Genomic DNA, 14,059 nt, shown 5'->3' with positions numbered 1-14,059 from the left:
GTTAATTTCCTCATCATAAAGGTTTTTGCATAAATGTCTAGAACCAGGAGAATTAGTAGTTAAGTATACAGGCATACAGAAATAGCAAGGACTCCAGTATTTAAATGCATATACTAGGCAACTATCCCAAAGAGTAATAGAGGTAAGACCTACCCCTCAAACAGGATATTTTTTATTACCTATAGTCTGCAATGATTACTTTTACCACTAGATGGATCTCTACATGTAAGGTGATATGCTTAGTGAAAGGACTGGAAACAAAATTCACAGCTGAAAAATCAATTACATAAAAATGAAATGCAGGTGCTTTTGAGGCATGTTGAACCCATGAATCTGCAAAATTCAAGGCAGTGGGAGAAAAAAAAAAAAAACCTGTATCCTGCAGATGTATCTTTTGGCTGACTACTACCAAAACTCCATACCCACAAAACTAAATGTTTCCTCCCTAGTGAATTGCTTAACTTGATTTGTCCTCCAAGAACCACAATCTTGGCAACATCTATCAAAATATGAGCTATATTTAAAGTTGTCTAAACCTGACTTACCACCCTGAGAGAAGTATGCACTCTCTTACTACTTTTTCAATCTCTGGCTCTGAAACATGGCTTTAAATGTGTCACTTTATTGGAAAGCTGTTAGATATGAATACAAGTATTAAAGAAGAGGCTATTATTCTTCCCTTTTTCTACATGCCAAAGTTAAACTGGTATTATGAAAGTTGTACATAAAAAGAAAGGATAAAAGTAGGTCCCGTGTGTCCAAGCTGGCAGGGTTTTTATAACAGAAACAGTTTAAAGTTGATAAGTAGTACCACAGTTTTTCAGGAAATAATATAAAATTTCTTAAACAACAATTTTGAAACACTTACATCCCAAGATCTGCCCTTAAAAGTAGCTATCCAAGGTTTTGTAATATGGACCTCTTATCACTAATTTAGACTCCAATCATCTACAAAAATATATTTGGGGCTTCCCTGGCAGCACAGTGGTTAAGAATCTGCCTGCCAATGCAGGGGACACGGGTTCGAGCCCTGGCTCAGGAAGATCCCACATGCCGAGGAGCAACTAAGCCCGTGCACCACAACTACTGAGCCTGCACTCTAGAGCCCACGAGCCACAACTACTGAGCCCGTGTGCCACAACTACTGAAGCCTGCGCGCCTAGAGCCCGTGCTCCGCAATGAGAAGCCATGACAATGAGGAGCCCCAGGCACTGCAACAAAGAGTAGCCCGCGCTCCCCGCAACTAGAGAAAGCCCGCGTACAGCAACGAAGACCCAACACAGACAAAAATAAAAACAAATAAATAAAAATATATATATATTTGGCCCCTATATTTATTTGATCCCAACTTGAACTAATTTCAGACTACTAGAGCAACTTGATCTGAATTAAAGTGGCAGATGAAGGAATTCCTGATTGCTTACCCTCTTAACCTAAACATTCTGGAAATGTGATCAAGATTTTGCCCTATGAAATGACGATGAAAACTTCTCAGTCAAGAAGGCTAATTATTCTTCCTACGAGCACCAATAACACAAGTTTATTAACATATATTTAACTTGTCAATTTTTATCCCTTTGGGTGTCACAAGAATTAGTATTAATTCTGTTGCTGCCACCTCCCTTACTTTTTCTCCCCCTGGCTGGTGTACAATTGGAAGAAAGTTTACTTGTATTAGAAAAGTAACAGCAAAATTCCCTATTCATTTGGAGAAAGTTCTATAGGATGCTTCACTGACAGCACAGTGTCTCTCGTATCATTATCTTAAAGCTATTTACCCCTCAAAAAAGTATAGTCAAAGCTTCAGGAGACTATCTTTTCCTACAGACTTTAAATGCCATGAGCCTCAAGCAATTAAAACCAAAGTATTTCTACCTAGGGTCAGATTAGGTTCCAAAAGACTACTTCTAAATCCACTTGTTCCAAAGTCCAGAGTGATATTAATACTATCCAAGAGACAGCTAATGCTTTTGCTCTGGCATATGACTTGTTCATATCTATATAACTTCACATATTGAAAATTCTTAAGAGCTTTAATCTCTTAGTCAGTATTCTACGAAACTAATCGTAAGTCTCTTCATCAACCATCATAAGAAGGTGAATTGCTTTTCTGAGGCACATGTTAGCCAAACAAGAAATCACAGCCACTCACATGTCATTTAAATTCAAACTAACCGTGATCTACTGAGTGCTTTATAATTTTAAGAAATTGTAAGGTACAGGAACAAGAAACTAAACTAAGTCTCTGGCATCCAGAAGCTTAAAATTCACTGAACACTACAAGATACTATTTTTTTTCCACTATGTCTGTTTTCAAAAATACAAGTGGTCAATTACAGGTGCAATTAGCACATGGGCACCCAGAAGACCCCATGAGATGACTTTAAAAATTGGGTTGCGGGGCTTCCCTGGTGGCACAGTGGTTGAGAGTCCGCCTGCCGATGCAGGGGACACGGGTTCGTGCCCTGGTCTGGGAAGATCCCACATGCTGCGGAGCGGCTAGGCCCACGAGCCATGGCTGCTGAGCCTGTGCGTCCGGAGCCTGTGCTCTGCAACAGGAAGAGGCCCCAACAGTGAGAGGCCCGCGTACCGCAAAAAAAAAAAAAAAAAAATTGGGTTGCGAACAATTTTTCTTTTATTGCATTTGCACATAAATGTTAGTCTTTTAAGTGTCATTATTTTAAAGAGATCTTGGGCATTCTGCTAAAACTACTTTGAAACTGGAAGCAATTATGAGATTTTTTTCACTGTAGTAAATCTTAAGCAACCACCACTTTGGGGAAACACAATACAATACGATTTCCCACTCAGAACTGTGAGTGACACCAACTGTTGAGATGATGAGATATTGAAAAGACAGATTCTAATGTATGAGATTTTACGGTGCATGAAGTATATTAATACTTTTGAAATGAAATTTTTACAATTTAAATATTCCAATTTCTTTTCAACACTTTTATTTCTTAACACCTAAAAAGAATCTATTGTGTCAGTTAAAATATTTATGCTTTAATAAATTTAGGCTTTATCCTCTGTACAATCTTTTTTTTTTTTTTTTTTTTTTTTGCTGAGTGCAGGCTTTCACTAGTTGTGGTGCGCGGGCCTCTCATTGTGGTGGCTTCCCTTGTTGCAAAGCACAGGCTCTAGGTGCACAGGCTTCAGTAGTTGTGGCTTGCGGGTTCCAAAGTGCAGGCTCAGTAGTTGTGGTGCACGGGCTTAGTTGCTCCACAGCATTGGGATCTTCCTGGACCAGGGATCGAACCCACGTCCCCTGCATTGGCAGCCAGATTCCTAACCACTGCGCCACCAGGGAAGCCCCTCTGTACAATCTTTTATTTATTTATTTATTTATTTTTGTCTGTGTTGGGTCTTTGTTGCTGTGTGCGGTCTTTCTCTAGTTGCAGCGAGTGGGGGCTACTCTTCGTTGCAGTGCGCAGGCTTCTCATTGCGGTGGCTTCTCTTGTTGCAGAGCACAGGCTCTAGGCACGTGGGCTTCAGTAGTTGTGGCACACGGGCTCAGTAGTTGTGGCTCACGGGTTCCAGAACGCAGGCTCAGTAGTTGTGGCACACGGGCTTAGTTGCTCTGCAGCATGTGGGATCTTCCCGGACCAGGGCTCGAATTCATGTACCCTGCATTGGCAGGTGGATTCTTAACCACTGTGCCACCAGGGAAGCCCCCCTCTGTACAATCTTAATATACATACCCTGGGTTCAAATTTTCAATGAAAGTTTAACACAATGACATAACTGTATGTTTCACATTGGTGTACTTATTTTTAATATTTAAAAGCCAGTTTATTCGATGAAAAACACGGATTGAAAGATGACTGATCTCTTGCTTAGGGTCATCCTAACAAATGAAGCAGATTGAACGGCAGATCTAATTAAGGAGAGCTTGGTCACAAGGACAGCAGCCACAAAATGACCTGACCAAAAGAAAAAAATAATGTAGACCTTGTTACTTGAGTGAAGAAACTATTAGTGCAACCAATGCAGGGATTGTAGGGATTCCAAAATTCAGAAAACTTTAAAATGCTAAATAGACTTAAAAATACAAAAGCTAGCCACATTTCAAAGGGCTTATTATAGTGCATGTAGTGTTCTCTGATTAAAGTTTGACTTTCTTAGAGAGCAGAAAATATTTGATGATAACATCAAGAATGTTACTAGGGCTTCCCTGGTGGCGCTAGTGGTTGAGAGTCCGCCTGCCGATGCAGGGGACACAGGTTCGTGCCCTGGTCCGGGAAGATCCCACATGCTGCGGAGCGGCTGAGCCCGTGAGCCATGGCCGCTGAGCCTGCGCGTCCAGAGCCTGTGCTCCGCAACGGGAGAGGCCACAGCAGTGAGAGGCCCGTGTACCGCAAAAAAAAAAAAAAAAAAAAAAAAAAAGAATGTTACTAAATGATATTCCTGCACACTTTCTTGGTTTCTCATCTTCCCCTAATTGTTAGTTTCCTGTTATTTGGTGAGTTTTTCTTTGGTGTCATTGTTTTTACTTACTTGGTTTTATCCTTGTAATTGTGTTCAGCATAAAAATAAAACAAGTGGGACTTCCCTGGTGGCACAGTGGTTGGGAATCCACCTACCAATTCCGGGGACATGGGTTCGGGCCTTGGGCCGGGAAGATCCCACATGCCGCGGAGCAGCTACGCCCGTGCGCCACAGCTACTAAGTCTGCGCTCTGGAGCCCATGAGACACAACTGCTGAAGCCCACGTGCCGCAACCACTGAAGCCCAGGTGCCTAGAGCCCGTGCTCCACAGCAAGGGAAGCCATCGCAATGAGAAGCCTGCGCACCGCAACGAAGAGTGGCCCCCGCTCGCCGCAACTAGAGAAAGCCTGCGCGCAGCAACAAAGACCCAAAGCAGCCAAAAATAAATAAATAGATTTTAAAAAATAAAAAATAATAAAACAAGTGAAGAACTTCATTATGTAATCCCAATGTCATTCTTTAGTTACAATTCCTAAATTAATGAGGTTCCCCCCTCCCCAAAGGTACAATTAAAACACATGTAGCAATTGTAGCTGTCATAGGGCATGCAATTACAAATTTAATATTAAGAACCATGTGATTTCTATATTTCATTCACGAATTTTTTTTCTCTTTTCATTGATACTGATAGAACCCAACTGAGACATCTTTATCTCTAAACGGATAACATTATTTTAAAGCATGTCAAACAATGTCTTACTTCTTTATTGTAACACATTTCAGAAACTTGGACAAAGATCAACCAAATCATTTTAATTTTCTATGGTGAAAAATGAATGGAGCAAAAAAAGAAAATTAGGATCATATAATCAGGAACATTTTTGAAATAGATGTAGCTTTACATGGTATGTTGGACAATATTTTCTGTTGAAGTGGGGAAAGTTTATCTGTTATAGCTTGGCTCAGATCATTATCGTACTTTGTAATCTTACTGAGTCCCAAGAAATTTGTTTTATGCTATGTAATATACCCTGGTCAGTAAGCAAAAGAAATAAGGCCCAAACTTAATTAAACTTATATGCCTAATCTATATAGCTTTAAAGGAAGCATCTCATTTTCATACTTTTGAGTATACACAATATTTTAATTACATATTAATTTTTCTAAAACTTAAGGTTAATAAGTACTACAGCATAATAAAACTCAGCTGGCAGGAGACTGAATTTTTCTGTGATTCTAACTGTTTCATTCTTGCAATAACAAAAAACTGGTGTCTAGCTTTCAGGTAATAGTTCAGCTTGACAAATTATCTGTATTTAATTTCATAACTGATATTGTTATTTATGTTTTCATCTGATTATCTTAAAAGCTATGGCTTTATACAGTGTTACAGTTTGATACTAACACATTTCCCATTATAAATGTACTGTCATTAACGCACTCCATATTTAAATAATTATTTATAAGGTAAATCACAAAACTTGTAAGTTTCTGACAAACTCACTCTTTTTTTACCCATCACTATAGTTTTATACTTAACTACAGAAAAGAACAATGGTTTTCCTACAAGATTTTAAGTAGTGGCTAAAGACTGTAACACGAAAGATGATACAAGATCATTAACTGCCAAATGCATGGTACAGTCAATGAAAGCTCTAAGAATTCAGAGTTAGGAGAGAATCTTTCACCCTTATACAAGAGTTGAAATTTGAGGTAGGTCTTAAAGATGAGAAGGGTTTGACAGTGGAGGAAAAAAAAGATAAGTAGTACTTAATTAAAGGGCTTTTTTGTTTGGTTTTTTATTTGGTAGGTTTTTAGGAAACATAAAATGCTTTCTCCACACATTAGTGGCAAGCCCTTTTCAAAACGTAACTTGAAGCAAAGGAGGGTGCACAGGGGAGTTATGAAGATGGGTGTAGTGGACAACTGCCGTTCAAGCTTCCCACATCTGTTTCCCCTTGAGCAACAACCTCTTCCGATCCTTTAATTTATGTAGTTTGGTGGGCTGACCCTACTCCCTGGCCACCAGTGTGAGCATATGACCCAAGCTCACCTCATCGAAACATTTTATCCTCCTCACTGATTCAGACAAAGGCCCGCAAGTCAAACCAGGACAAAAAGACTCAATTCCAAGACTCTTGCTAGATGCTAAGATTGCTAACCAGATGGAAGATTGAAGCTGTTGGTGGTCCATTTCTGCCACCTTTTTGTGAAGAACCTGCCCTTTTATAAAGCAAATACAGAGATCGGATCTAAGAGAGTAAAAAGCAGATGCCTGGGACATTGAGATTTGAGATCTTCAATATAGATTGAGCTGTGCTTGATCTACGCCCTGGACTTTTGTTTCCTGAGCTAAGCAGTGTCTCTGTGCTTAAGCTAGTCTGTTTCTGTCACGTATGCCTGAAAGAGCCCTAACACACAGAGATGTGTAAGAGTGTCTGCCCACAGTACAAGCCCTCCTTTCCGTGCCTCCACCTCCAGAGGACAGAGCGGGCTTCTTGAGTACTCTGCCTCCCTCCTGCTCCTCTGGAGCCTCGGTTCTCCAAGATCAGTCTTGCAGGCTTCATCACCGCTGCCTCCAAAGCCTGCCCCTGCGGCCGTGGCTGGCAGCCTCTACTATTAAGTCACCCTCTCTTCTTCATATTTTCCTTTTTTAATTTTTGTCTTTTCCCTTGCTCTTCTCCCTTCCACACCATTTCTCCTAGTTTTTCACAATGCTTCCTAGTTTTTCACAAGCCAGTCCTGTTTTTTCGTACAAATTGGAACTTCTTTTCAGCCAAATCACAGCACATAGCATGCAGCCTTTGGTTCTTCAACTGAACTCATTTCAGCTATTTTCACTGTTCCACGTTACTCAGATTCTTTAAAAAAAAAACATAAAACTTCCAAACTTAATGCTGTTATGCCAAATTTAGAGCTAAATTCTGGAAAAGAGGGTATTATTCCAACTGATAATTATAACTGGAAGCTACTCTGGTGCAAGAGATCCATGTGCAATACCCAATCCTAGAACTAGACCAAAAAAACATTACTGTACGTTAGACCTTGGCAGAAATGTAGTAACTCTTTTAAAATTATATATATTTCCCATCATTACAAACACAAATTTCTAAAACCTCATATAACTACATGCCAGTAACCCCAAGTAAAAAGATATGAAAAGTTAAAGTAGCTTGCTCAAAGGCACGTACTGCTTTAACTGAGGGAAAAGTATCAATAAACAACGCACCTGCTGGGATCTTTGCATGTTTGAAATTACAAAGACCAATAAGGTAATACTATATATCTTAGACATCAGCCTGACTCAAAAAAATAAAATCAGATAAATTATATTTAACCTAATAACTATTGTTTAACAGTCTTGCTTCAGGCTCTTTATTCCAGAAAACTGTCATTCCATTTGGAATGCATATAGACCTTTACAAGCTTACACACATAAGTTTGTCCGAGCAAATTTAAGCACCAATCACCTTCTTGTCCTCTGACTTGTTTCTGTCCCTCCTCATTCATTCAGATCCTACACACCACCTCATACTTTTCTATAGAATAGACTTACGTAGTGCTGAAGCAAAGGGAAGCTAGGAACTTGGAGATAAGATGATTCTCCATGTGCCAGTTATCAATTTATTGCCTCTCACCCATCATTCCCTACTCTGCAAAAATGGAGCCAGAGACTTTTAAGTGTATTTCCTTTTCCAGCTGGCACAACGTTAAGCATTATGAATAAAGAACACTGCAGAGACAGTGCAGGAGGCAGGGCCTTTCCCTTTCCGGTTCCAGGCTGCTCGTCGAGGCAAGCTCCTGCAGCATGCACAGCTTCTCCACTGACAGACTCCAGTTTACAGCAGCCAGCAGCACCCACAAGCCAGTTGCTTCCCCCCATGACACCTCCCTATTAACAGCTTTCCCCAGTGTCCTAAAGTGTTCTGGCAGGTTCCATAAGGTGAATTTCCAACAACTTCCACCACAGCAACTTCTCTGCCATTCTGTGAGCCACAGCCACGCCTTCTCCAATAAGGTGGGATCTCTGCCCTAGGGTGCCTCTTCTTAGTACATTCTATCTCAGCCCTGTGTATAAGAGTGGATTCTTTTCTTTTTTTCAGCTTTATCAAGCTATAATTGGCAGACAAAGTTATAAGATATTTAAAGTGTACAACATGACGACTTGGTATACACAGCTGATTCTGATTTCTCCCATTTGTATATTGTTTAGAGATCTCTTTAGTTCTTATTAGCCAATCCCTTGTTACTCCAATCCCGTTATAATCAATAATTCTTTATACTAAACTTTCTTTATTCAAATTACTGTATAGTTTCTGTGTCCTAGCTGAACCCTGACTGATATAGCAGGTAAAAACTAGCAAAACATCAGCACAAAATAGATGGGCTCTGGCATTTCTAGAAACAGCCCATTCTAAAAGATGTTTAATAAAACGTAATTAAAAGGGTTCACTCCAGGTAGCCAGACGGTATCTTCAGGAAGAAAGTACTGATAAGTGCTGATTTGAAAAAAAAAAAAAGGGAGGGACTTCCCTGATGGCTCAGTGGTTAAGAATCCACCTGCCAATGCAGGGGACACGGGTAAGAGTACTAGTCTGGGAAAATCCCACATGCCACGAAGCAACGAAGCCCGTGTGCCACAACTACTGAGCCTGCACTCTAGAGCCCGTGAGCCACAACTGCTGAAGCTCGTGCGCCACAACTACTGAAGCTCGTGCACCACAACTACTGAGCCCACGTGCCACAACTACTGTGCACCTAGACCCTGTACTCCACAACAAGAGAAGCCACTGCAATGAGAAGCCCATGCACCACAATGAAGCGTAGCCCCCGCTCGCTGCAACTAGAGAAAGCCCGTGCACAGCAACGAAGACCAATGCAGCCAAAAATAAAATTTTAAAAAAAAGGAGAAAGCAATAATCTAATCAATCAGCTGTAATGTGTCTCTTTCAAGGATGAAATGGGAAAACCTGACATACATATCAGGTATATTCTTTTTTTTTTATTGAAGTATACTTGATTTACAATGTTTCAGGTGTACAGCAAAGTGATTTAGCCATATATATACATATATATGTATATATACTCTTTTTCAGATTCTTTTCCATTATAGGTTATTAGAAGATATTGAAGATAGTTCCCTGTGCTATACAGTAAGTCCTTGTTGGTTATCTATTTTATATATAGTAGTGTGTATCTGTTAATCCCGAACTCCTAATTTATCCCTCTCCCCCATCCTTGCCTTTCCCCTTTGGTAACCATAAGTTTGTTTTCTATGTCTATAAGTTTATTTCTGTTTTGTAAATAAGTTCATTTATATTCTTCATGCAAATTACCTAAATTGCCTTTATCGAATGGCTTGTAAGCCTGAATAGAGTCAGTCCCCAAACCCATCTAATGGATAAAATAGTTTCTGGACTTGCAATAACAAAAAAGACTGCCACTCTCTGAGGACTTCCACACAACCACCCAGCAACCTCCCTCTTTTGCACTGTTTAATCTCACGAACTCTACAGCTAAAGGTTAGAGGGAAAGAAAGGTAAGCCACTGACCAGTTTATACAGATTAACTTTAAAATTCTATTTTCTTCTTCCCCCCTCCTTCTACCAAGACTGGCCTTGTCTATAAATTTAATGGTCAAACTCTCTAAGCCAGATAACTGATAAAAATGTAAAATAAAAAGATTCAGATTCAAGAAAGACCCCTGAAGAATCTATTCCTCATTACCGTTCATAGAATTTGACAGTACAAATAAAACACTGGATTCAGGGAGTTCCCTGGTGGTCCAGTGGTTAGTTAGGACTTGGCACTCTTACGGCCATGGCGCCAGGTTCAATCCCTGGTCAAGGAACTAAGATCCTGCAAGCCTCCAGGGTCGGCCAAAAAAAACCACAACAAATTGGATTCAGACATTTAAACCATGTTTTCCGCTTGTACAAGTGAGAACAGACAATTTTTCCTAAGATCAATAGGTTCCATCTACCACTTTTCTCAAAGGACCACACTGCTGTCTTATAAGAGAAAGAACAATATAACAAAAAAGACTTCAGGAAATCTACGGGGTAGGTAAATCACCAGGATACAGGACACTTTCCCCATCTTCAGGCACCTTCCTTATCCTCCAAAAACATTTCCAAAATGGGATGTAAGTATCCCAAAGTCTGTTCCAAAGCTCCCTAAGTTCCATGGGCAGGCTTGGGCTCCAAAACTTAGACGCTGCCGGCATATTAACTGTCTCCAGCTTTTCACAAGTGCTATCACTTCCGCGGCTTGCTCTGCCTCCGTCCACCCCTATATGTTCCCGTTTGCTTTTTCTGGTTCACAGTGGGTTTCTTTTTTTCCAGTGAATATTGAGGTTAGAAAGCCTGTGACTCTTTGTTATCAATTTCCCCTCTTCATCTAATAATAGTTAGTACTTTCTTTTTATGTCGTTTTTCAACTCAAAAAGTACTGAGCTGTATTTCCCTACTGCCGATTGCGTGGGGAGGTGGCTATATTTCTTTTCCTGCTTTAGCTTTTTCTTTTTCTCTCTTTGGCCCTTAAGAGTCTCTATTATTTTTATACCACTACTGGTAGAGTGGACACCTTCTATTTGTGGATTCTCCTTATTATTAGGTGCAGGCTTAAAATAATAACGAAGAAATAGAAATAGAAAGCTAGACAGTTCTGAACAGATGATCATATATTCTCCAACATGCAAATATGTGTTGATCTGTGCAAATCAGACTCTTTCCTCTTCTTTATGGAATACAAGGGGACACACCACCAACAGAACATTAGCAAGGTTAATATCTGCAGAACATAAAATAATTTCATGGCATTTATCACCACAAGGTAATATTTTATATCTTAAAAATGACAAAAACTATTATTCATTCATTATTGACCACCTAGACAAAGCTAACTGTTGGGAATACGTAATAAAAATATACGTGTCTCGCCCTAAAAAGTTTTAGAAAACTCAACTTCTCTTTTACAATATGAACAGTTTCAGGTTCAGATAAGATTCTGGGAATATCTACTGATCATGTAACTAATACTATAGCCCAAAATTTAAATTCAAACAGCAACTTCCTTTAAAGAAATTCAAACAGTTCCCACTACAGAAAGGTATTTTGTCTTCAGATTTTCATCACAATTCAAGATTTTAGAGCAGGCTGAAGGATGATCTAATCAAATTTATCAACCCCCTCTATGGTTTCTGGGCAAAAAAAAAACGATCAACCATTTATAGGCAGCTCCAAGAGGGAAAACCTCTTCCCTATAAAATAGTAAATAACATATTCAACCACTCCCATCTCTGCTAAGGAGGGATTCCAGTGCCCACTCACAAACCCAGCTTTCCAAGATTTGGAATCTCCTATTCAGTATAAACAGCACCAACAGACACAAAGCCAAAGCACCAGGGCAATGTAAATAAGCTCACTCTACTGAGTTCTAATATACACTTACTCAATTAAGACAACTGAGGTCTCAAAGCTGGGGTAAGACCACCTGGAAATTCTTTCTAGGAAAAGCTAAATTTCAGTGTTCCTGCTTAGGAGAAAACACTCTAAAAATAAAGTAATGATTTCCTAAACTGCAGATCCCTCTGATCTGGTCTTTAGTTGTTCTACTAAGAGAAAGAAAACGTATTACATATGGAGTGGTTATTATCTACTAGGCTCAACGCTAAGAGCTTTAAAAGGCTTGTCTGATTTAATTCTGACATTCTCTGGAATAGACATCATTATGTCCATTTACAGATGAAGAAACTGAAGCTGAGATAAGTTTAAAAATTGGCCCAGGGCTTCCCTGGTGGCGCAGTGGTTGAGAGTCCGCCTGCCGATGCAGGGCACACAGGTTCGTGCCCTGGTCCGGGAAGATCCCACATGCCACAGAGCGGCTGGGCCTGGGAGCCATGGCCGCTGAGCCTGCGCGTCCGGAGCCTGTGCTCCGCAACGGGAGAGGCCGCAACAGTGAGAGGCCCGCATACCGGGGGGAAAAAAAAAAAATTGGTCTAAGTATTTTATTCTTTTTGGTGCTACTGTAAATATGATTCTTTTCCTAATATCCTTTACAGATAGTTCATTCTATCTGTATAGAAACACAACTGATTTTTGTAGGTTGATTTTGTATCCTGCAACTTAAACTTGTTTATTTCTAACAGTTTTTTTGTTAGTGTCTTACGGGTTTTCTCTATATAAAATCATGTTGGGACTTCCCTGGTGGTCCAGTGGTTAAGAATCCGCCTTCCAATGCAGGGGACGCGGGTTCAATCCCTGGTTGGGGAACTAAGATCCCACACGCTACGGGGCAACTAAGCCCACGTGCGGCAACTACTGAGCCCGCGCGCCACACCTAGAGCACCCGCATGCCGCAATAAAAACAAGAACAAAAGACAAGTGTTGGTGAGGATGGGGAGAAATTGGAACATTTGTACACTGTTGGTAGGAAAGCAAAATAGGGCAGTGGTATAGCAAATAGTATGGAGGTTCCTCAAAAAAATTAAAACTAGAATTACCATATGATCCAGCAATCTCACTTCTGTGTATTTATCCAAAATCGCTGAAATCAAGATCTCAAAGAATTATTAGCACTCTCACGTTCACTGAGGCATGACTAACAACAGCCAAGATGTGGAAACAACCTAAATGTCCACGAACATACAAACAGACAAGCAAAATGTAGTATACACATAGAATGGAATATTACTCGCCTTTAAAAAAGAAAATTCTGCAATATGTGACAACATGGATGAACCCTGAGGACATTATGCTAACTGAAATACGACAGTTGCAGAAAGACAAGTGATTCCACTTATATGAGGTATTCACTTACATGAGGTATCTAAAATAATCAAATTCACAGAACTAAAGAGTGGAATGGGGGTTGCCAGCAGCTGGAAGAGGAGGAATGTGGAGTTACTAATTAACAGGCATAAAGTTCCAGTTAAGCAAAATGAACAAGCTCTTGAAATCTGGTGTACAACACTGTACCTATAGTCAACAGTACTTATTGTACTCTTAAAATTGTACCCACAGGGTAGATCTCATGTTAAGTGTTTTTACTACAATAAAATTTTTAAAATGTTTAACTGGCCCAAGGACTCAAACCCATTTCCAACTGACACTCAAATCTGTGCTCCGACTTAAACCACACAAACTGCCTCGGAAGAGATTAAAAAGTACTGACTGACAGCGTTCTCTCTCTGCGCTGTTAGACGTTAGGAAATTCGCTTAACAGCTCTGGGCTTGAGTTTCCTCACCATCAACATGAGTCTCAGGGCAAAGGCAGGCAGCGCTGCCACCACCAACTGGTCGGTTTGCAGCCAACGCCGCTGGTAGTCCCCCAACGGGCATCAGCAGGACCAAGCGGGGGCCCAGCTGGAGCCCAGCGTCGCGGCCGGACCACCGCGCCTCAGCTCCCGCAGGCGCGAAGATGAGAAACGCCGCGGGAGAAAGGAACAAAGCCCGGCCCCTCTGGGTCACCGTGACCCGAGGGAAGGGCATCAGTACGACCAGCCCACGGCCTCGTTTCCAAGGCAGCTGGACCAAGAGCTTGTCTCACCTCCGGCCAGATTCGCCGGCTGGCACCTCCCCTTCACTCCGCGCCTCAGTCGCCATCTTAGTCAGTAAACTTCTTTCAC

At 40.7% G+C, this 14,059-nt stretch overlaps 1 protein-coding gene across 2 annotated transcripts in view; it reads right to left on the bottom strand.

Moving 5' to 3' along the window:
- The window catches only part of ARHGAP19 (Rho GTPase activating protein 19), a 58,002-nt gene extending 43,943 nt beyond the window's left edge, over positions 1-14,059 (bottom strand). The window contains exon 1 of one of the 2 annotated variants that reach the window (XM_019939731.3): positions 13,981-14,059. In XM_019939731.3, coding sequence (XP_019795290.1) covers positions 13,981-14,036 — 56 coding nt within the window. In that variant the 5' untranslated portion in view covers positions 14,037-14,059. Of the gene's footprint in view, positions 1-13,678; positions 13,879-13,980 lie in introns of those variants that run through there. The other variant, XM_019939732.3, reaches the window with a different exon arrangement.

The sequence above is a fragment of the Tursiops truncatus genome, chromosome 16 (genome assembly GCF_011762595.2).
Source record: "Tursiops truncatus isolate mTurTru1 chromosome 16, mTurTru1.mat.Y, whole genome shotgun sequence".
In the NCBI taxonomy this organism is placed as follows: domain Eukaryota; kingdom Metazoa; phylum Chordata; class Mammalia; order Artiodactyla; family Delphinidae; genus Tursiops; species Tursiops truncatus.
The sequence above is the reverse complement of the archived record's forward strand: the minus strand, read 5'-3'. Positions and strand labels throughout refer to the sequence as shown.